This window comes from Pituophis catenifer, unplaced genomic scaffold, assembly GCF_029215685.1.
Source record: "Pituophis catenifer annectens isolate HBS135680 unplaced genomic scaffold, rPitCat1.0.hap2 SCAF_4, whole genome shotgun sequence".
NCBI classification, from domain to species: domain Eukaryota; kingdom Metazoa; phylum Chordata; class Lepidosauria; order Squamata; family Colubridae; genus Pituophis; species Pituophis catenifer.
In genome coordinates, this window is record NW_027256884.1 from 36,239,801 (window position 1) to 36,264,966 (window position 25,166).

The following is a 25,166-nucleotide window of genomic DNA, read 5'->3' on the forward strand; positions in this document are numbered from 1 at the left end:
TTGGTGAATAAAGGGAGATTAATCAAAGTCACCCACTGAACTTTCTTCACTGAATATGAATCTCACCAGTAACAGTTCCATTACAACATATTAATGACCAAGGCAATCAACTACATGAACCATGCCAATACACTACTATTTTCCATAGACCCTTTTCAGTTCTGCCTGCTCCACTTAGCATATTGTCACCGTACTGATTTATCATACCTTTCTCTTCTGTCTTTCAAATTCCAGGGAAGAATTGGGAGTTTCTTCCTAGAGACATGCTTTTGTAGTCTCTGTTGCTTGTTAAACTGTGGTTAAAATATGCACACTCCCTACCTTCAGAAGTGGATGGGATGCATTTTTTAAATGATTTTGAAGCAAGGGACAAAAACAATTTACTACATTTTTCCCCCTTGAGATGGGGAAATGGGAAGTGAAAAGAGGAGATAGCAATCTTCTCAGTTTCTCCTTGAAAGAATTTATGACTTTGATACATAGCTTATACAGATAACACACAAAAACCATTTTCTTTGGAGTGATTTGTTATTGCACAATGAACTCTATACATGAGAAAGCAGACTTTTACCTTCCTTTGCTAATATGTCACTCCAACTCAAGGTCCAAAATCAGCCAGATAGATACCCTTCTTATGATGCATCATTTCTGATATTCTTTCTATTGTTCATTTGAAGGAAATAATTTCCAGCCTTTGTTGGTTGATTTTTTTTTTTTTTTTTGTAATGACTCTTTCTTCTCTTGTGAACATAAGCACAAAGCTTATGTGGCATAACATAGAAGAGCAAGAAGAGCAAACTCAAGTATCTGGTCTTTCCATATGTAACAACTTATTTCTTAGAAAAATGAACTGTTACATTCCAGTAGGAAACAATGAATATATTATTAAATGGGATCTTCTGATCTCATCTTATCAACTATCTGATCTTGGTGTTTTTTAGAAAGAAACTAGCTAGATTTCTGGAAGAACAATTGCAAAACCTTAGAAAGTCACCTTCTGCTTTATCTCATTGGCACACATAGTCCATTCTCACATGGACATTCTCAACATTCTCACATTCTCAACGCTATTTATAAACACGGAAATATCAGTGGAATAATGCTTTTCTTGTATATTAAAGACAATACTGGGTTTTTATCTGTTTCCATTTATGTATAGACATATTGATATACCAGCAGGATGCCTGCTTTTATATAGGAATTGTAACCCACTTCTGTCTATTGATTAAGTAACATACAAAAGTAAAAGTCCTAGCTGGTATAAGATGAAAATAAAATAGTAATTTACAGTAATATACAATAATGCAAATTAATGGCTGATTATAGTTAAAAACTGCAATTAAATCCTTGCTAACATTCCTGTCAATCCCAATGGTGATGTGGAACAGATAAGTTTTACAAGTTTCAGAAAGCAACATAATTTGTTTCAAGGACCAATTGCTCTAGAGCCGTGATGGCAAAACTATGGCAGGTGTGGCAGAGGTGGCACACAGCGCCCTCTCTGATGGCACACGAGCTGTCACCCCAGTTCAGTTCAGCTCTGCTGTGCATGAATTTATTTATTTTATTTATTTATTTATTTATTAAATTTATATAATGCCCTATTCCTAAGGGACTCAGGGCGGTGAACAGCGAACGATAAAAATACATGTAATACAAACGTTAATAAAAAACCAATTAAAATATACTAAACACTCTAGTCCTAGATAATTCAAGACATCCCAGTTTAAAATAAAATCAAAAAGCAATATAAAGGGAAAGTTAGGCCAGGCCGGCCTGCTGAAACAAGAATGTTTTGAGGGCACGGCGGAAAGTGTGCAGATCCGGAATCTTCTGTATCTCGGGGGGAGCTCGTTCCAGATGGTGGGTGCCCTCACAGAAAAGGCTCTCCCCCTGGGGGCCGCCAGTCGACACTGTTTGGCTGACGGCACCCTGAGAAGCCCCTCTCTATGGGAGTGTACTGGGCGGTGAGAGGCTATTGGTGGCAGAAGGCGGTCTCGTAAGTACCCCGGTCCTAAGCCATGGAGCGCTCTAAAGGTGGTAACTAAGACCTTGAAGCGCATCCGGAAGACCACAGGGAGCCAGTGCAGCTCACGCAGGAGGGGAGCCACATGGGAGCGCCATGCTGCTCCCATAACTACCCGCGCGGCCGCATTCTGGACCAGCTGGAGCCTCCGGGTGCTCCTCAAGGGGAGCCCCATGTAGAGAGCATTACAGTAGTCCAGGCGTGAAGTGACGAGGGCATGAGTGACCGTATTTAATGAGTCCCGATCCAGAAAGGGACGCAACTGGCGAATCAGGCGAACCTGATAAAAAGAGCTCCCGGCCAGCCGTCAAGTGTTCTTCTAAAGACAGCCATGAGTCCAAGAGGACGCCTAAGTTGCGAACCCTCTCCGTGGGGGGCAATGACTCATCCCCAATAGTCAGTGATGGCACCAATTGACTATATCGGGACGTCGGAAACCACAGCCATTCGGTCTTGGATGGATTGAGCCTGAGTCTGTTCCTCCCCATCCAGATCCGTACAGCCTCCAGGCACTGGGACATCACTTTAAGGGCATCATTGGGGTGGTCCGGGGTGGAGATGTATAGCTGAGTATCATCAGCATACTGATGATACTTCACCCCAAAACCACGGATGATCTCACCCAGCGGCTTCACATAAATGTTGAACAGAAGGGGTGAGAGAACCGACCCCTGTGGCACCCCACATACAAGGGGCCTCGGGGTCGACCTCTGCCCCCCTGTCAACACAGACTGCGACCGATCAGAGAGAAAGGAGGAGAACCACCGCAACACGGTGCCCCCCACCCCTAACCCTTCCAACCGGTGCAGCATGATACCATGGTCGATGGTATCAAAAGCTACTGAGAGGTCTAATAGGACCAGGACAGAGGAGCAACCCCTGTCCCGGGCCCTCCAGAGATCATCTACCAATGTGACCAATGCCATTTCCGTGCTGTATCCAGGCCTGAAGCCCGACTGGAACGGATCTAGATAAGCCGATTCGTCCAAGTACTGAGGAAGCTGTCGCGCTACCACACGCTCAACAACCTTCGCAACGAAGCGAAGGTTGGAGACTGGACGGTAATTAGCCAACACTGCTGGGTCCAGGGAAGGCTTCTTGAGGAGAGGCCTCACCACCGCCTCCTTCAAGGCGGCAGGGAAGACACCCTCTCTCAAGGAAGCATTTATAATCCCCTGGAGCCAACCTCGTGTAACTTCCCGAGAGGCCAGCACCAGTCAGGAGGGACACGGGTCCAATAAACATGTGGCCGCGCTCAGTCTGCCCAGTATCTTGTCCACGTTTTCCGGAGTCACAGAATCAAACTCTTCCCAGGTAATATTCTCAAGACTTGCCTCCATCCTCCCTCCCGAATCTACCCAGTCAGAGTCCAAATTTTCCCGAATCTGAGCGATTTTGTCATATAGATATTGTACAAAGTCCTCAGCTCTACCCTCCAAGGGGTCCTCCCGCGCTTCCTGGTGGAGCAGGGAGCGGGTCACCCTAAACAGGGCGGCTGGGCGATTATCTGATGACGCAATAAGAGCGGAAAAATAGTTACACTTTGCCGCTTTTATTGCCACCAGGTAGGTCTTAATATGAGACCTTACCAGTGTTCGGTCAGATTCAGAACGTCTGGCCCTCCAACTGCTCTCCAGGCGTCTTTTCCGGCGTTTCATCTCCCTCAGCTCCTCGGTGAACCAGGGAGCCAGGTGAGATCGACGCCGGGTCAGAGGCCGCAAAGGCACGACCCGGTCCAAAGCTCCAGCGGCCGCCCTATCCCAGGCGGCCACTAGGTCTTCAGTCGAGCCGTGTGCCAGAGCCTCAGGAAATGGCCCAAGCTCTGTCTGGAACCTATCCGGGTCCATCAGGTGCCTGGGGCGGAACCACCTCATCGGTTCATGCATGCCTCCTGCTGGTCAGCTGGTCTTCGTGTCTCTGCAGCGCATGCACGGGGGGAAGGGCACATGGGGGCACGTGCACATGCACAGGGGGCAAGGTGCTGCGGGAAGCCATGCACACAAGCGCGAAGATGCATGCGCCGGGGTGCGCACGCATGCGCAGGGGCGTGGGGTGTGCCAGGGGGGCATACATGTACGGGGGCGGGATGCATGTGCAGGGGACACATGTGCATTGCATGTTGGAGGTTCGGGCGTGCACGCGCTTTGGGCACTCAGTCCAGAAAAGGTTAGCCATCACTGCTCTAGTGAAAGGTAGCCCCACAGAGAACTCTGTATTAACATCTTGATTCTTCCTAATTTCAAGCAACAACAGCGACGATCCAAAAATAGGTAAATAATCTATTAATGTGGATTGAAAGAAGTCTATTCAGAAAATACAATGACACTTTAACAATTATCACTTTTACTGGAACATATACTTTAGCCTTCAATTATTTAACCTCTGTAAAAAGCCAAAGAGTGGAATATTTTTTTTTTATTGAAAAAGTTTTCAAATACAAAATTTTTTCCCCACATTTTTCTCCCCCCCTCCTCCCTAACCCCCCGCTCACCACCCATCCCCCCATGACTTCCTCACAACAAAAAACATAATTCATAACAGATTATATAATATTTTACCATCCCCTTACTCCCTCCTCGAAATACTGACCCTTATTTACTAATAATATTATTAATATTATTACTTCCCCCTTCTACCATACATTTCAAAATATCATTTTACTATAGCATTGCGTAGTAACTTCTAATTTAACATAATAATATTATTATAACTCCCGATTTAACAATAATCTGCCCTATTTCTCCTCCCCATACTTATATCTGTATATTAATACAACATTTCATAACAGCCTTCCATTTTAAAACTGTAATAAATCCTGCTTTAACATTTAATCTTTTGTATATATTAATATAACATTTCAAAGCAGCCTTCCCCATAAATCCTAATTTAGCATTTATTCAGCTCCATCCATTTGCTCCAATCCCATAAGTATATCACTTAAGCATCCCTTTTCTTAAACTAAACAATCTGTAAACTAACCTATCTCCACCCACGTTCCTACAAAGTTGCCATACACAACAGTTCTTAATATCTTTAATCTACTACCCACCCTACTAAAAAAAAAAGTATTTCATTATATAGAAAAAATCAATAACTTTAAATTTATAATCCATATAATATCTTCTTTAGTGTCTTTCCACTAGATTGTTGAATACATCATCCATATTAGGGTAACATAGCATCCTAGTTGCAACAGATTGTTCCAAATCCTCAGTTGTCTTCTGCCCCCATCAATAGTAAATCTCCTCCTATATATATAAAAAAGAAAAACAACCACCCGAGTGACATTATAATTATATTCCATACAGTATCTGTAATTGTGGTTTTCTTCAGGATTATTCATTCCCATCATCATAATGGGTAACAACCAGATCTTCTGCATGCCCCAGCGTAATTCTCTTGCCTTATAGCTTGACATAAATATAATACATTTATCAATAAAAAGAACTCCAAAATAGATAATTCCAATCCAACCAGTTTAAGGCTCTTTTCACATCCCAAAATTACGGCATTGCAGAGGTCTGCCACTCTCCTCAGGATATTGTTGACCAATACTTCGCCTCAACTGTCTTTTCATATATTCATTCATTTAAAAAAAAAAAAAAAACCTGGCTTCACTGTTGCTTAATTTAGAAATTTTTATTTTTGTGAGACCTATTTCTTTTTTTCTTTTCCTTTTGTGGGTTTGTTCTCCATCCTAATTTCCTTTCTGCAAGTTGTATATCGACTAAGCAATTTTCATTCTGGTTTATGACTTGATCTTGTTGGTTTTGCTGTAACCCATATTTCTTTTCTAACAATTGTATATCAGCTAATTGATTTCCATACTTGTCTGTGACTTGATGAATCATAATCACTTTAGAGTCCGATGCCACTTCTCTTTTATTTGTAGATAATCCAGCTGGGGTGTCTAAAAAATCCGAAGGCAATTTGTCTACAGAAGCCTCTATAATTCGATGTTTTCCCTTTATTTCCAATTCCTTCTGCTTATCCTGTATTGTGCATAAAGATGTTGAATTCATTTTCAAAAATTTTTGATAAAATTCTTCCGCTTTTTCAACAGTATTTAATTGATATCTTTCTCCATGATATCTCAGTATAATACCCACTGGAGCATCCCACCTGAATAGAATATTTCTTTTTTTAAGTTCAGTCACCAGAAAACCAAATTTCTTTCTTTCCAATAACATCTTAGGCGGAAGCTCTTTGTATATCCAAATCTTTCTTCCAAACCATTGCAAAGTAGAATTGTAAGAATTTTGCACAATATTATTTCTTATCTCCTTATCTGTAAAATAAATCACCACATCTCTAGGCAGTTGCCTTTGCTTTGCTATCCAGGAATTTATTCTATAAACTCTATCAATCCTACAAAATACTTCCTCAGGTTGAACCTTTAAAATCCCAGCCAGAATTTCAGAAGATATTTTCCTTAAATCATCTCTGTTGTTTTCCTGCAGTCCTCTCAGTCTAATCGCATATTCAGTAAAATTATATTGCAACATTAAAACTTCTCTTTCAATCCGTTGTTGTATGTTTTCTGTATTACAAGTCTTTTGATCAGCCTCCATTTTAGGTTTTTCTTCTGGGCTATTATCTTGAGTATTTGACAAGTCATTTTCAATTTTTTGTATTCTATTGTCCAAATTATCCTCAGTTTCTTCCATTTTAGACTCTAATAACTTAGTATTTGTATCCAACTGGATCATAAATTCTGAAAAACCATTAGCCATTTTTATAATCTTTCGTTCCAAAAAATCAAACTTTGATTGCACCAATTCTTTAATTTCCTGCTTAAATTTTTCAAGGTGCTGATTCACAATCTCATCCCTTCTTACAATCTCCTCTAAGAGAAATTCTATTATGTTAAAATCAGGTTTCTGAGACTGGAGACTTAGAACTTGTTCATGTAATTTGTTAATGGGGGAATCCCCCCCCACTGCTTGTTTGTCTGACTTTATAAGTCTCAATGCCATGTTTCCGCCCAGACAAACTTTTTTAGAAAAGAGAAGAAAAGCAGGGGGGGAAAAAAAGCTTCTTTCCAACCAAGATCAATATCAAATCTCCAGGAGAAAAAAGACACAAAAGTGAAGTTTTATCTTCAACTGTAGCCAAAAGTATTTATTCCGCTACTTTGTAGTAATAGAAAACGGAAGGACTTTCCCTTTCAGCCCCTTCTCAAGCCATTTTAAAAAATCTTTTTTTCCTTCTTACTTTCTTGAGTAACTTTTATAAAATAAATAAAATACTTGCGATTCAGGATCACAGGTCCAGCTCACGTCCTCTTTGATTAATCTGTTAAATTTGTAGGCTTGTTCTTGTCGCCTAGCTCTGCATATAGCAGAGGTCTCCCAAAGCCCGGAGCAGCGGCTAGAGATATGGGGAGTCTCATCTGTTCCGTCCCAAAAGTAAAAAAAAAACTTTTGGGGCTACGCAGAGAGCTCTACCCACCCTAGCCGGCTCTATCTCCATTTCCTCGTGGAAACGGAGTTTTTTCGAGCCGCCATTCCGTTGTGAAGGCGGCTCTTTACAGGCAGTGGGGCTGGCGATCCCGAGAGATCGTCTGGCGGCGACAAGCAGCAAACCGGAAGTCCAAAGAGTGGAATATTTTTGTCAGTTTTAATATTTAACTCATTATTTGAAAGGGTTACATGTTTTACCTTTGAAATTATAAATGAATGTTGGTGATGAAACAACATTTTAATATTTTCTATTTTGTCATGTGAAGTTATAAGATGCACAGGCAGTTTTTGAACAAGCTCAGTTATGTTTCCTGAATACAGAAATTACCAACAAAGGAGTACTTTTTTTTAAATCAGCCTCTGGGGCCGGAGTCACAACAATAGATCCATTTTGCAGGCCAAATATGTGCCAAAATTCTTTTCTAAACTTAAAATGTCATGGAGGTAACCTTGACAGTTTTCAAAGTATAAACAAAATTTATTACTTATTAAATCTGAACTTGGAGAAGAAATAGGATCATTACATTTTGAATCACACTCCCTAAACAATATTGAACCATTGCTATTCTGTGGAATCCATTTCCTCCCATAGATACCTAGGAAAGCTATGTCATGAAACCTGGTTGTTGGTTTTTTTTTTTTTTTTTTTTTTGCTTTAATTTATATGCTACCCTTCTCTGGAGGCTCAGGGCGGCTTACAATGCATTAAGCAATAGCCTTCATACTTTTGTATATTTATACAAAGTCAGCTTATTGCCCCCACAATCTGGGTCATTTTACCTACCTTTGAAAGGATGGAAGGCTGAGTCAGCCTTGAGCCTGGTGAGATTTGAACTTGCAGTAATTGCAAGCAGCAGATGTTTATAACAGTGCTTTAGTCCACTGTACTATCAGGCTCTTGTTTGTTGCTTACCCTTCCGAGAAATACCATGTACCACTGAATTTATCACTGAAGATTACTTAGAATTTCCATGATGCTTCAGTCATGAACTATAGGCACACCATGGGAAGCAATCCTGTTTTAAGTGGGCTGAAGTAGCATGTGTTATGACTTTGGGAATGCTGAAGCAGCTGTGGAATGGTAAAAAATTTCGATATATTTTAGGACAGAAAGGCGACTAAAATAGACCATGGATTTAACCTGGAGAAAGAGAGACTAAACAATGTTTTTAGAAAAGGGGGAAAGTAGTGGGAGAAAGTTAACAGCCATAGGTATAAAAATGAGATGAAGGACTCACTTCTGTTCTAGGCAACCTATTCCTGAGTTAATAAATTACTTTTGCAACAGGTGGTGGAGTCTTAGTAGTGGAACCAACTATTGATGAAGAAATATCTGGGTCTTTTCCTGCTCATGTGTACTGCATCATAATGTTGCTACATTCTGAAGGAAAAGCACGGAAAACATCTGAACATCATAGGCTCCTCAACACAGCTGGCTTTAAAGATATTCAGTCTAAGAGAGGAAATGTCTTTGATGTCATTTTGGCCAGAAAATAATATTCAACATTTTTCCTTCCTACTGACTGTTAAAAAAATTACAACAATAAAATTGCTTTTACTATTGCAGTGATTCTAATGTCAGTTCAATTCAATTCAATTCAATTCAATTCACATCTTTATTGTCAGAGTACAACATGTGTACAATGAGATTGCCTGAGCCTCCTTCCGGGCAACCCCACAACCTAATACGACTCACAGTGAAAGACAGAAAATCCCTAACACAGTGAATCCTACTAACAAACACACAATCTTTCTTACCAAGTGAACTTATTGCACATCGCACTGGCCCCACAACCTCTGTCTATAGATGTAATTATTTACTATACTAATTGTATTGCGGTATCTATCTATCTATCTATCTATCTATCTATCTATCTATCTATCTATCTATCTATTAGCCTTACTTTGATGTATTCCTCTACTATAAATAACCACCCTTGAATAAAGTAATTTAAGTTGAAAAGAGTCTTGAGAGTTTGAAATTCTGCCAGGGTCTACCTGTTGCCCAAGACAGGTTATATCATTACTCAAAAGTCTATAATGTGGATCATCTGGTTAGTTGGTGTTAGAATGCGTACTAGGCCTCAGTTGTAAGAAACAGTAAAATACAGCACTTTGGGGGGGGGGGGGAAGGTGCCTACATGCTTGTCAGATTTACAAATTAAACTAGACCAGACAACCGATTCCATAGGAACATGAGATTTACTTTTCATTATAGTGTCAGAATCTTGCAAGAATGTTTATATTTTACCTTCTCTTTCCAATGGCCCATTTCATCAAGGAAGAGTCAGACCATCTCATTTCCCAGGGTTGAAGGAATCCTTCTGGTCTTGGTGTTTCTGAAACAAGGCTCTCTGGGTTTGGGCGTTAGCGCTCTCATCGGTCGAGTCGGAGTGGATAGATGCTGAGACACTTGCTTGTTTGCTTCTGTATCTTTGCCTTTGGATAGTGCAGTTTGTCTTTTCTTTGTTATTTGGTCGACTTTCTTTGGTACTTTCGTTGATTTCTTTGAGATTTTTAGATTTGGGCCGAAGGCTGCGAAGAGTGTTTTCATAGCTGTTTCGATTTGTAGTTCGGTTGATGTTTCTTCGGTGTCTGTATCAGATTCTTCTGATGAGTAGAATTTTTCTTTTTTATTTCTTATGCTGTGTAGAGCTTTTCGCGCCAGCCATTTTGAACTCTGTTTTCTGATTGTTTCTGGGTCAGCCATTTTGGCGGGCTGACAAAACCAAGATAGCTGCCATTCAAAATTTTGTGCGACACCGTTAGTCTTTCTTTTAGTTATATTTTCATCTATGGGTAATTCGCTTACCATTTTGTGGTCTTTTGGTTCTGGTGTGTTGACGTGGTTTTCTCTCGCTGCTCCGCTATCTTTTATGATGTCTTGGAGGTTCGCGATGAGATTTTTGTTGTCTTTTTGGCTTTTCAGCAGTCTTAGTATTTCTAATCTGAGCGTGTTGTTTTCTGTCTCGCTCACTTCTTGGTCGCTGGGTTCATCGATTACCTCTTCGTCGTCTGTAGTGAAGTTTTCAGATTCTTTTGTCATTTTTATTGTAGATTCATCGATCATTTCTTGATCTGTTTCCATTTCTTTGTTGTGTGCCCTGGTGTTGGGTCTTTCTGTTTGTTGGGTCTTTCTTCTTTTTGTTTCTGGAGTTTTCTTTCTTTGGCATGTCTGTTTCTTATTGAGTCAGCCAACCATCCTCTGCTACCAGATTGTTGCCGTAATTCGAGGATCAGACTCAATAATGAATTCAGACTTTTTATATTTAAATAGAAGATTGTTTATTTACAGAAGGCATTCTATATTCACAGAGTGATTGCAGATAGAAGCAAGGAGAATGAGTGTGCATCATCTTTTTTACCAGGGAGGCGGGATTAGAAGTGGGGAGTAGTTAGTGAGGAATACATTAGGAAGGGGAGAATAAGTTAACTCTTGACACCCCATGGATATATATTTCTTTCATTCAAGAATGAGGCATTTACACATGACAGGAAAGTCCTGATATTTATTTGTCGCATATGTCACGTGAGGCCGCTGTGAAATGTGAATTTAACACCCCTGATCTAGATTGTTGCTGGTGGTCAATAAGGGATGAACTCTACTGGACAGGGTGAGCTGCTATTCAGGCCTACTGTCAGGGTTCCAAGGCTGACACCTACATTGTGGCTATAAGAGTGGCAAACCCTTACTACATCTGTGGAATGGATTTCTCATTATTCTAATAAGTTATCACTGATATGCAAGCTGTACTGGCTGCCAGATAGCTTCCAGGTGTAATTCGAGATGAAGTTTCTGTGCTATCAATTTCCTGTGTAATCAGGAATATTAATGGCTTGTATGGCAAGTAGATACCTTGCTCCTTGAAGACATTAGCTTTTTTCCTATGATTATTGAATTCTATTTATTGTTGTTGTTATTATTATTATTATCATCATCATCATCATCATCATCATTTTATCTCAAAGTTTGCACATTTACATGCAACTCTTAGTAGCTTTTAATGGATTAAAACATTAAAATAGATAGAATAGTAGCATGAAACATGGCTGCACTAAGAAGGAAATCAGGATTAACTATCAAATTCAGCAGTATCAGTTCCACCATGTATATATGGTCCTTTTGGGACTGATTTTTCCAGACAAAGATAATCAAATTCTGACTATTATAGAAGAAGGCCACTTCCTAAGGATTCTAGCAAGGTCTTTCTAACATTGTACTTTACTAAAAATATGAGATACACAGCACATGTAAGCGAGCACACAGAGACCAAAAATTATACACACATACATTCTGAGTGTCCCAAAGGTGCTTTTTCAGCAGGTAACTGGACTTTGTTTTTTCTTTTGAAGACTTCGCTTCTCATTCAAGAAGCTTCTTCAGTTCTGACAGGGTAGTGGGGAATGGAAGGATTTATATTCCTTGCAGATAGCTGATAATTTGCATCCTTTTAGAGCTTCGTTGAAGCACTTGGAGGTTTATGTGTCCTCAGGGTCACCTAAGTAGTGCTCTTGGTTCTGATAGTCTGCAATTTTTCCTCTGGAAATCCATTCCTACTCCCACACCATTCAAAGAGATGAACACAATACATTCTGAGTAATTTGTTATTCCTGTAGAAGCTCACGGTTAAGTTCACCTACAGGTAAGCAGACCCTCAAAATTTTAATATATTTTCATTTTTACACTTGGATTATCTGTGAATGCCATGTTTTTTGCAGTATTTGATTTAAATATTTTAAAATGAAAGATAAAAGTTTCCCTGTCCAATCGTGTCCAACTCTAGGGGGCGGTGTTTATCTCCATTTCTTAGCAAAGGAACCCACCATTTTCTGAAGACATTTCCATAGTCATATGATCAGCATAATTATATACCAAGGGGCACAGAATGCTGTTACCTTCCCACCAAAGTGGTACTATTTATCTACTCACATTTGTTTGCTTTCAAATTACTTGCACTTGGGGCAAGTAACAGGAGCTCATCCTGTCATGCCGCACTCAGGTCTCGAATCCGGACTGTCGATTTCCCGTCTGATAAGCTTAGCATCTTTAACTGCTGACCCATCGTGGCCTAGAGAAATATTTTAGGGTCTTTTTCCCATGGATGGATTTATCCATGAATATAAATGAGATATTTAGATACTTCTTAAAAAGCTGAGACGAAACTATTGAATATACTCATAGACACAGTAACACAAAGAAATAAATGCAGAAACCACATGGATCTGTAGGTCATTTTATTGTGGACTTAATGAATATTTATATTGCAAGTCTGTTGTCTGTCCATTCACACAACTACTTGAAAATATAAGGTGGGGGGAAGCTAAATAGGAGCCTTGGTAGTACAGTGGTTTAAAGCACCCTGTTATTAAGACCAGCTGCCTGCAATTACTGCAGGTTTGAATCTCATCAGGCTCAAGGTTGACTCAGCCTTCCATCCTTTCTAAGGTAGGTAAATTGAGGACCCAGTTGTGGGGGCAATAAGCTGACTTTGTATAAATATACAAAAGGATGAAGGCTATTGCTTAGCACATTGTAAGCCGCCCTGAGTCTCCGGAGAAGGGCGGCATATAAATCAAATTTAAAAAATAAAATAAATAAAATAAAATTCCAAGAACTCCTGAGGATCAAGAGAAGTGAAAGCAATTGTAGAAAGTAATTGTGCTCCAGTGGCATTAAAAAAATCATCCATTCATAGCACATGTAAGCATAGCAGGGTAGACATAATAGTACCTCATATTAGCATGCAGTGGATGATTCAATTAAACTACCCGTCACACCAAGATCAATTAAACCCTGTAGCTGTATTGGGGTGAAGATGGAAATTATAACTAAAAGAAATCCCTAAATATCATTCTGTTGTTCTAGCCTACATTTCATTTGATTTGTGATAGCCACAGCCTTGGAACGAACCTTGGGGAATTGTGACTATCTTGTATTGAATTTGCAAGCAAAATATAGAGAGCAGTGGAGATGGTCTTGAAAAGAATACAGGCAGTCCTCGACTTACAACCACAATTGAGCCCAAGATTTCTGTTGCTAAGCAAAACAGTTGTTAAGTGAGTTTTGTCTCATTCTACAATCTTTCTTCCCATAGTTGTAGGTGAATCACTGCAGTTGTTAAGTAACATGGTTGTTCAATGAATCTAGCTTCCCTACAGACTTTGCTTCTTAGAAGGTTGCAAAAGGTTATCACATGACCACAGGACACTGCAACAGTCATAAATGAAGAGAAGGGAAGGGAAGGGGAGGGGAGGGGAGGGGAGAGGAGAGGAGAGGAGAGGAGAAGAGAAGAGAAGGGAAGGGAAGGGAAGGGAAGGGAAGGGAAGGGAAGGGAAGGGAAGAGAAGAGAAGAGAAGAGAAGAGAAGAGAAGAGAAGAGAAGAGAAGAGAAGAGAAGAGAAGAGAAGAGAAGAGAAGAGAAGAGAAGAGAAGATTTGGAAGGGATCTTGGAGGTCTTCTAGTCCAACCCCCTGCTCAGGCAGGAAATCCTATACCATTTCAGACAAATGGTTGTCCAATCTTTTCTTTAAAACTTCCAGTATTAGAGCATTCCACAAGTTGTTCCACTGATTAATTGTTCTAACTGTTCTTAGTTCTAAATTGCTTCTCTCCTTGATTAGTTTCCAGCCATTGCTTCTTGTCCTGCCCTGAGGCGCTTTGGAGAATAGCTTGACTCCCTCTTCTTTGTGGCAGCCGCTGAGATATTGGAACACTGCTATCATGTCTCCTCTAGTCCTTCTTTTCATTAACTAGAGATACCCAATTCCAGCAACCGTTCTTTATATGTTTTCACCTCCAATTCCTTAATCATCTTTGTTGCTGTTCTCTGCACTCTTTCTAGAGTCTCAACATCTTTTTTACAACCAAAAAAGTGGCAACCAAAACTGGATGCAATATTCCAAGTGTGGTCATATGAATCAGTTGTCAAACAATTCATGTGAATTTTGATTAAATGACTGGGAATGCTGTCGTAAGTGTGAAAAACTGTCGTAAGTCATTTTTTTCAGTGGTGTTGTAACTTCAAACGGTGACAAAATGAATGGTTGCAAGTTGAGGCCTACCTGTATTCATCTGTTACAAAAACATCAAGAGCAGAAGCATCCCTTCAGCCTTAGGAAATGAGACTTGGTCTGATTTCTTCTTGATGAAATGGGGCATTAGAGCAGGGGTCTCCAACCCTGGCAACTTTAAGCCTGGCGGACTTCAAAGCTGGCTGGGGAATTCTGAGAGTTGAAGTCCGCCAGGCTTAAAGTTGCCAAGGTTGGAGACCCCTGCATTAGAGAGAGAAGATAAAACACCAACAGTCTTGTAAGATTCTTTTACTGTAATAAAAAGTAATTCTCATGTGCCTATGGAATCAGTTTTCTGATCTGATCTACCTTGTAGGTCTGACAAACATACATGGAATCTGCTGTGAAATTCCTACCTTCCTTCAAAGTACATACAAAGTAGGGCTGGTAGGTAGATAATAGAGTTACTATAGTAAATTGATACATCTATAGACTCGCAGGTTAGAATCAATAGTAAAAGCAATTTTATTATTGGAATTTTATTTTAACCCTTAGTAGGAATAAAGCAAGCTGAATATTATTTTCTGGCCAAAATGACATCAAAGACATTTCCTTTCTTGAACTGAAAATCTTTAAAGCCAGCTGTGTTGAAGAGCGTATGATGCTCGGATGCTTTCCTAGTTTTTCCTTCAGAATGAAGCAACATTAAAACGGAGAACAAATGAGCAGAAAGAGGCCCCAATATTTCTTCATCAATAGTTGGTTCCATCACTAAAACTCCACTACCTGTTGCAAAAGTAATTTGGTTAATTCAGGAACAAGTTGCCTAGAAAAGGAGTGCTTTTCTTACCACCTCATTTTCATTGCTGAGACTGTGACCTTTCTCCCACAACTTTGCCCCTCTTTTAACAACATTGTTTTCGGCTCTTTTTTCCTAGGCTAAGTCCATGGTTTATTTTAACCTCTTTGGATCCTGAAAGATATTGCAATGTTTTGCCAATCCGCAGCTCCTTCACCATTGTCCAACCCATAACACATACTATTTTAGCCCACTTAACTCAGGATTGCTTCTGACACTCTGCTTATACTGCATCATGGAAATTCTAAGCAATCTTTTCTCAACTGGACTTGGCATACATTCAATGATAAATGGCCTCTCACTGCCTTAAAAGGGTAAGAAATAAATAGATTTAATAATATATAGGGGGTTTAGGCACCTATGGGAGGAAGTGGTTTCCACAGTATACTGCTTCATGATTCAGTATTGGTTAGAGAATGTGACCCAAAATGTAATTATAAAATTTCTTTTCAGAGTTCAGATTTAATAGCTAAGAAATATTGTTTGTGCTTTAAGTTTGCCTCCAGGAGATTATAAATTTAGAAAAGTGTTATAGCACATATTGTATGTGCAGTAACACAGTAACAGTAACAGAGTTGGAAGGACCTTGAAGGTCATCTAGTCCAACCCCCTGCTCAGGCAGGAGACCTGTACTAGGGACTCAAACCACCAAACTGCCGACCTTTCTGATCGACAAGGTCAGTGTCTGAGCCACTGAGCCACCTAGCGCAAATGGATCCATTTCTAATTTATTAGGTAGAAAACTTCCACCTTTCTATCTCCAAATCTGCTACCACCTATTTTTGCAACACACTCTAGAATCAACATTATTTCTTCCCCACTATTAGTATTCCTCAATTTATGACCAGCACATTCAGTGACTGTCCAAAGCTACAATGGTGCTAAACAAAGGGAATTATGTTTAATAATCAATTTAACAATAAAGGGATCATGTTACCTAGTCTGGTAACAAAACATTCAGAAACTAAATTAAAACAACCTAACCCTAACCTAGCCCTCCAGCACATACAAAGCTGACATGGCCCAGGAGGCCCCAGCCTGTTTCTCCCTACCTCTCCCCACTGCATCATATCCAGAAAGCCCAGGCCTTCTCCCTGCCCCACATGCCCTCACTTATTACAATTGCTTTTTTTTTGTGCAGCTACTGATAGCTATCCCAAGCCATTGCCAGGTGGAGCTGAACAGCTAACAATCATGATGTTTTCTTCCCATTCAAAAATGGCAATTTTTCTCTTTCTAGAAATGTAAATATGCCTACCTGGCTTACCGGCCATGAATAATTTTGTTAGAAGCTGGATGCACTTTTCATCACTCCAATTATACATGACTTTTGGTAATACGTATAGATCTGCTTCAGGAATTGGATCTTTAAAACAATCCCCTGTAAAAAGAATAATCCTTTTAACAAAGTAGGACTCTGTCAAAGCCTGTTATCATTTTATTTATTTGTTTCTTTCTTTGTTTGTTTATTTTATTTGTCAAGCATATATGCGGATCTGGATGGGGAGGAACAGGCTCAGGCTCAACCCATCCAAGACTGAGTGGCTGTGGTTCCCTGCATCCCGATATAGTCAGTTGACTCCATCACTGACTATTAGAGGCGAGTCGTTGGCCTCCACGGAGAGGGCTCGCAACTTGGGCATTCTTCTGGATACACAGCTGTCCTTGGAGGAAAATCTGACGGCTGTGGCCAGGGGGACTTTTTATCAGGTTCGCCTGATCCGCCAGTTGCGGCCCTTCCTAGATCGGGATTCCTTATGCACAGTCACTCATGCCCTCGTCACCTCTTGCCTGGACTACAGCAACGCTCTCTACATGGGGCTCCCCTTGAAGAGCATCCGGAGACTACAGCTGGTCCAGAATGCAGCCGCGCAGGTAGTGACGGGAGCTGCATGGCGCTCCCACATAACATCTCTCCTGCGTGAGCTGCACTGGTTCCCAGTGGTCTTCCGGGTGCGCTTCAAGGTGTTGGTTATCACCTTTAAAGCGCTCCATGGCATAGGACCTGGATACCTTCGAGACCGTCTGCTGCCACCAACGACCTCCCACCGACCGGTGCGCTCCCACAGAGAAGGCCTCCTCAGGGTGCCATCGGCCAAGCCATGTAGACTGGCGGCCCCCAGGGGGAGGGCCTTCTCTGTGGGGGCACCTGCTCTCTGGAATCAACTGCCCCCAGAGATACGAAGAATTCAAGACCTCGTTGCCTTCCGCCGTGCCCTGAAGACCTTCCTTTTTCAGCAAGCCGGGCTGGCTTAATGCTTTTTAAATGTTTTTAATATGTTTTGTTACTGTTTTTTAACTTTGGGGCCAAATTTATATATATCTTTTTAAATTGTTTTTAATGTTTGTATCTATGTTTTTTACTCTGGCTGTATACCGCCCTGAGTCCTTCGGGAGAAGGGCGGTCTATAAATATGATAATAAATAAATTATATATATATATATATATATATATATATATATATATATATATATATATATATATATATATATGAAACAGGTAAAAGTATAAACATAATCTGAATACATGAAAAGAGTAAGAATAAAAAGGAACATTAGGACAGGGATGGTAGGGATGCTGGTGCACTTATGCACGACCCTTACAGACCTCTTAGGAATAGGGTGAGATCAACAGTAGACAGTTTAAGGTTAAAGTTTTGGGGGTTTGGGAAAGAAACCACAGAGTCAGGTAGTGCATTCCAGGTAGTGCATTCCATTGACCACTCTGTTACTGAAGTCATATTTTCTGCAATCGAGTTTGGCGCAGTTTACCTTGAGTTTGTATTTATTATTTGCTCATGTATTGTTGTGGTTGAAGCTGAAGCTAGTCATTGACAGGTTGGACATTGACATTGACAGGTAGGACAGGTAGGACATCTTGGAAAAAGAATTGATTTTCCCTTTCATAAGGGAAAAGTCCCTACAATACTTATCCCTTATCAATAAGTATTGATAAGGTCCCTTATGTCCCTACAATACTACTAGCTTCTTTCAGTAGTGCTTTTTAAAATTGCAGAGATATTGATTCAAAACACAAATTACCTTCATGGAAAGAGATCTGGGAATCATCTGAAAATGCATTATATTTTTTTGATTTTTCCACAATTTCAGGAACGTCAAAAACTTTCACAGTACAATTTGGGTACTTTGAAATTAATTCCTTGGCTAAGCTACCACTGTATCCTTGAAGAAAACCAAAATGCAAGAAAAGGAACTAAGAAAAACATCTTGTATGTCAACATTTGTAATGACATTTGTAATTACTATAACATTTATTAAGATTTCTTCGTTATCTCTATCACTTTAGATTTTTAGTAGCTGGGCTAAGCAGGTACATAATATTGTGATTTAAACAAATATATTCATTAAAATATGTTGTCTGATTCATTGTTCTACACTGTTACATTTTTGTCACTACCTTTTTACTATTTCTAAGGAGTTCATTTATTTTAGAATATATCCTACTAGATATTATTTTTCATTCCATTCCTATCCAGTGATTCTTTACATCACTTCTTCTTTGATTACTTTGCTGTATCAAAACTAAAGATCTTACTTTTATTCTGTGTCTGTAATAAAATCTGAACAGAAATTAATCCAATCTTCTCTATTGCTTACAGTTCTATGCAATGTATCCATTTTATAAATTGTTTTTTTCCATTCCATTCTGACTATGGAAACATTTTCCAAACTTAATACGAACTATTCAAGGATCTTTTCTACTAAAAACTCTACTACAGTAAATGTAGATCTATGCTACATTCTATTATGTTTTACATTTTTTTTCTCTCTGTTTGTGCCTTCAACTAAGTTTTGAATTCTGGCAACTGCCTGGACAAGTTCCTCCTGTTTTCTTGTCAAGATTTCAGAACTGATTTGCCATAGTCTCCTCCTAGAGCTGAGAAAATAACTGGCCCAAGGTCACCCAGATGGGTTTCTGCCTGAGGCTGGACCACAACTCTTGGTCTTCCAGTTTCTAGCCTGCTCCCTTTAACACCAACACGAAGCTCTTTCATGGATCATGATAATACTGATAAGATAATTCATTTTAAAATTGATATTTACAATCAATGTTTAAATTCTAGGAAGGGAAGACACAGGATAGAATCCTTCTCTCTACTTTTTACAATCAGGAAATTACATGTTTTCATAGAACCTGACTACCATATCACATTAAATTGCAAATAAGGAGCATAATGAAGACCTTCTAGTACTTACCATCCAGATTATAAATGAGTTGAAAACCAGAAAGATCAAATGAAGATAAAACTTCTTTTCCATACAGAGTCCAAGTCTCATTCATAAACTTGAAAATGCTTTCAGCACCTTCATTTGATCTAGAATTAAAATTTGCACTAGCAGATGACCAACAGACATACAACTAAATGAAATACAATTTGATTAACATCTCACAATAAAGCTGGAATTATTATTTTCATTATGTGGCCATGGTTTCTGCAGTCTTTTGTGTTGATTATCTGGTTTTTAAAAAGCAGGTTATTAAATATCTGAACTGAATGTGATGGCATTAGTAGTCCATATGCACCTAGATGAATTATTCCCAATTATTCTCTATATGATCAGTTTATACATTGAGCATTCCGAACTGAATGGCTAAATATGTCAATATGTGCTTTAGGATCAGCTGTTCTGGAAGGATCTCAAAAATAGTCCAACATTCTAGATCCTTGGTGGTGAACCTAGAACACAGGTGGCACGCAGAGCCCTCTCTGCAGGCATGCCAATCATTGCCCCAGCCCACCTCCACTGCGCATGTGCATGTGCCTCCCACCAGCCAGCTGGTCTTTGGGTCTCTGCCACGCATGCCGGGGGGGGCTCATGCAGGGGATGCGTGTGCATGTGCGGGGGTGGGACGCATGCATGGGGACAGGGGCATGTATGGGGAGGCGGGGCGCATGCACAGAGGGCGGGGTGCATACACCCCCCATTAGATATGGTTTTTTTCTTAAATGAGATAGGAAAATATGATATATTTTCCCTAAAAATTAAGAAAAACAAAGAAAAACTGCCCAATCTTTATATAGGAAAATCATAAAAATGCTAGTTTTACCTGAGCAGAGGTTCATAATAATCTTTTGGAGAAATGCCGTGTTTGGACAGAATCTCAATGTTTCCATCCTTATAGCAGAGTTTTTTGTTTGTTTTTTAAAAGAATTGAAAGTAAAATATATGACATTAGTGATTATATTCTTCTATGTTCTTCTATTATATTCTGCATCAAATAGTGCTTGTATTCAAATAGCTAATAATATTACTTGCAGTTACTCCAAAAATACCACAGGCTCTAAACAGTAATGGAAAGCTAGAAAGAGGGTAAATTGAACTGAGATCTTGATGTCCATCTTGTTTCACTTGTGTTTTTATTATTATTAAATAGTATGATGACCAAATAAATTCCTTTAACCAAGAGAGCAGATTGTTACCGTATCTTCTGAAGGATTTTTTTCACACTGATCATTAAACTCTGAATTTTGGGTTTTGATCAAATGGGGTTTGTTTTCATATTCAAAGTATATTTCTAAATAGAAATCTTGAAACAATTTAAAGTTTTTAATCACATTAAAAGTTTTGATGCACCCTTTTACAAGTTAGCTTGTATGTGTGTGCAGGCATGCTTGTGCATGCGTGGAGACATATTTTCCAGAAACATTTCTCAAGAATTCAATTTTCATTAAAGGAATTTGCAACATGCCGCGCTGGAAAGTCCAAATGGAAATGAGTGTGGGAAGTGGTGGGATTCAAATAATTTAACAACCGGTTCTCTGCCCTAATGATTTCTTCCAACAACCAATTCACTAAACTGCTCAGAAAGTTAACAACCGGTTCTCCAGAAGTGGTGCGAACTGGCTGAATTCCACCACTGGGTGTGGGTAATCAGCTCACTACCATGTGTTGAAACGTCATCTCTTGTACAGCACGGAATGGTACCTCACGAAATCTATTTATGCAGGGATTATTAGTTCCTTGATCACAAGAGAGACAACTGAGAAAACAGGCAAATGTCAACTCGCAAAGCGATGTTCTATTGACCGAAGATGATTCTACAAAATATGTGTGAATAATCAGGAAAATATAACAGCAATCCCTGAGTGAGGACTCAACTTCCTGATCCTTGTGAGAAAGTAAGACTGGTCACTCAACTGCCCTTGGTGAAAAGATTTTTACTCAACCAATAGTCTTTCCTTACCTCACAATTTCAGGTAAGTATTGAAATACTTGATATGTGTGTCCAGAACAGAACTTCATACTGAGACTTTGGACTTGATTTAGTCAGAAAGAGATCAGCAAACTCTGTATTTCCATAAAGGTCTGAAAATGAAAGCTTATTATAAATTGCTTCAAAACACCATTTCTGAATTCCTTATACTTTTGAGATGAGCAAAGCATAAAGTTCATTGTAAGTGAACTGTAGTTTCAGTTTATTCCAGTTTATTTCAGTCATGAAACCAGTGGTGAAATCCAAATTTTTTTACTACCGGTTCTGTGGCCGTGGCTTGGTAGGCGTGGTGTGGCTTGGTGGGCATGGCAGTGGAAGGATACTGCAAAATCTCCATTCCCAACCCACTCTGGGGCCAGCCATAGGTGGTATTTGCCAATTCTCTAAACTGCTCAAAATTTCCGCTACCGGTTCTCCAGAACCTGTCAGAACCTGCTGGATTTCACCCATGCATGAATCCCAAAACATTTGATCTGGCATTCCAAGAAGGGCTGCTGACAATGTTGAAATAAGTCACAGGCTGGCAGACTGGCTGAGTTCTCTACATATAGCATTTATAAGAAAATAAATTAGTAAGCAAAACTCATTAGCTATGTATAATTACTTTACAATGACTAAATCAAAACTGAAGGATGAGAAAAAATGACCGGAAAATGCTAACTTTTAGAAAAGTATGCTATGTGATCATTTTAAAACAACTATAACTGCTTCCTCCTATTAACAGGATCACCTTTGCCATCCTTCCATTCCACTTTCAGGACCTTTAACCCCACACAGGCCCTCAGCAGCATCTGCATCCCAGTGAGACTGGTCTTCAAGCCTTCTGCCACAGTCAAAGATGATAGCAGTTCTTCCGACTCCCTCAGCAGATCGAAGACGCCCAACTCACTTGCAGTAAATATGATCTGGAAAGAAATACACAACATTTACAAAAGGAGAAGGTGTAATACAGATTATACAGAGAATCATATTTGGACTCCAGAGAACTATGTGCTTTGGAGCATGATTGTGTATGACAACTAATAATTGTATCCTTCTTGATGAGGAATAGAAGTACAACCACATGTTGTACTGTTGTAATGTTTCCTGAGATCAAGATGGATGGCGGATATAATTTAATAAATAAATAAATATTACAACACAGATGGTAGCTAGTAAAATTACATCCCTCTAGATCGCTTGGTTTGTTTAGTGCAGCGGTCACCAACTGGTGGTCCGTGGACCACTGGTGGTCCGCGAGAAAATTTTGGTGATCCGCAGAAAAATTATTTGCATTTTTTATATTGCACTGAATCAGGGGTCCTAAAACTACAGACCCTGGGACAGATATGTGCAATGAATGTTTGTGTTGCTGCAGAAAGTCTCCCCCTTCAGGGTCTTTTTGTGTGGGTCAGAGGGGGGGGGAAATTCTGACTTGTGGTCTGCTTCAGCTTCCTGGTGTGGGGCTTTGGCAAAGGCTGGAGGGAACTGCCACTGGTGGCAAAGAGAAGAGGGCCTTGTTCCAGTGGGACTGCATCATGGCCTGGAATTGGCTGACCATCTCAGCCCGCTGAGACTCCAGGCACCTGTACCTGGCCTTGCACCCCGCAGGTCTTCCCTCTGCTTGGAAAGCCTGTGCTCGTAGTCCTCAGTGAGGTGCTTCTGCTGAGCCTCCACCTTGACCAGATCCAATTTGAACTGAGCTAGCTGTTTTGCCAACTCTTTCTCATGGTGGCTACTTAGCTCCAATAACTGCTTCCTGTTGGAGCCCTAAGGAACCCAGATGGGCAGGCAAGGAGTGGCTGGGAGGGGAGGGGCAAGTAGAGGCTGGCGAGGTGCCCCTTGACATGAGTGACATCGAGTTGGCCATGTCCACCCAGTCACATGATCACCTAACCACGCCCACCCAGCCGATCATTAGGCAGATCATATTAGTGGTCCACGAGATTTAAAATTATGAATTTAGTGGTCCCTGAGGTCTGAAAGGTTGGTGACCCCTGGTTTAGTGTATTTTTTGGGGGAAACAGCTGAAAGGAGTCACATTTGTATTTTTTTTAAAAAGAACCCTTTCAGGAGTTTGTCTTTTTTATTTATTATTTATTGCTTTCTAATTAATAACAAAAAAAAGAGGAAGAAAAGGAGCAAAACACAAAGACAATTATGGAGAAACAGAAGTATGACCCCAAAAAATTGTATAGTTTATTTCATTAAAATAGTAAACAGTTACATTTCTATACATACTTATCTAATGCAAATAATATGCAATTATGTATATACTTTTTATACATTTATATGACTATCATTTTATCATATTTCCTATAAATGAGTACCATATTTCATTACAGTTCTCCATGCAAAGTCTACATATATAGGTAATTTTAGTCTACATATAAAGGTAATTTTCTCATGAGTGGCAAATATTATCAGTTCTACAATCCATTGAATAAATGGGCTCATGAGTACTATTTGTGATGCTCTTTCCAATTTCAGGTAAAATAATACCCATTCATTTGAATTGGTTTGTTCAATTTTTAGGACATTTACTTAATTGCAGCATTGACTTAATGACTGTGGCATTTGCTTAACAACTGCCATGGAAAAGGTTGGGAATTTACTACCAGTCACAAAAATGCCTTGATTTACAACCATAATGACTTACAACCCTAATTCAAGGTTCAATCCATTGAAATGTTACACAGAGAAAGGATATTTTTTTAAAGATTGAATACTCAATATATATTTGTAAGTATTAGATATCTTACCCTTGAAATTAAAAATGAATTTGTGTAATGAAAAAATGTTTTAATATTTTCAGTTTCTTCAGCTGAATTCATTGTGTCCTTAGGAAGTTCTACAGTTCTCCTTTTCATATTAAATCAAATGTCTTTGCAAGGCTAGCACTTCAGAAATTTATGGCTTGATGTCACAATCAGACAGAGTTGCAAAAATAAATAAAACCGTAAAGAAATTATTTTAAATAATACAAGAAATCAAAGGGAAAAAGGAAAAGGAGATTTCATTAAATATATAGTAATAAGAACTATTCACAAAAACACAAGTACAAGAAATATATTTGGCATATTCAAAGTGATTTTAAGAACTTTTTTTCAAATTCAAATTACTTGAAGAAGGAAATTAATCATATTTCTGAAAATTAGGAAGCGCTATCTATTTATACTGCCTAGAATGTTTCATAATCAAAAATCCTCCAAAATGTATTTTGTAAATATAAATGAACAGCTCATTCCATCTAATCCCTTTTAAAATAAACCACATGTATTACCTGATCCTATTTATATCAGCACTTAGTAGCCCACTATAAAGCAGTTATGTGATATATTCTCTCTTTCAGCACAATTTACCTCAGAGAACTGTTGTGCAGAACATAGGAGAAAGGTGCATTATGTATATTCTCTATTTACTTATAATGCAATAACGCTACTTATAATGCAATAAAGAAAGGATAAAAATCAAATAAATAAATACAATCGGGAATGCCAGAGAAGCAATTAGCTGCACTAATGCAGAATTTCCTCCATAAAGCTCTGAGAGTCACATATTTGTTCATATTGTTAGATTTGTACTCCCTTCA

The 25,166-nt window shown here is 39.4% G+C and overlaps 1 protein-coding gene and 1 pseudogene across 1 annotated transcript; one reads left to right on the top strand and one right to left on the bottom strand.

Moving 5' to 3' along the window:
• LOC139316733 (acetylserotonin O-methyltransferase-like) overlaps positions 1 to 8,985 on the top strand; it is a 170,005-nt pseudogene extending 161,020 nt beyond the window's left edge.
• Positions 8,986 to 15,075: 6,090 nt separating this feature from the next.
• On the bottom strand, positions 15,076 to 24,444 carry LOC139317257 (acetylserotonin O-methyltransferase-like). The gene is given in 10 exon segments (XM_070944277.1): positions 15,076 to 15,284; positions 16,616 to 16,738; positions 18,400 to 18,540; positions 19,576 to 19,694; positions 20,429 to 20,496; position 20,956; positions 21,566 to 21,622; positions 21,624 to 21,687; positions 22,326 to 22,500; positions 24,337 to 24,444. Coding segments are annotated over 10 exon segments (1,065 nt in total).
• Positions 24,445 to 25,166: the final 722 nt, after the last annotated feature.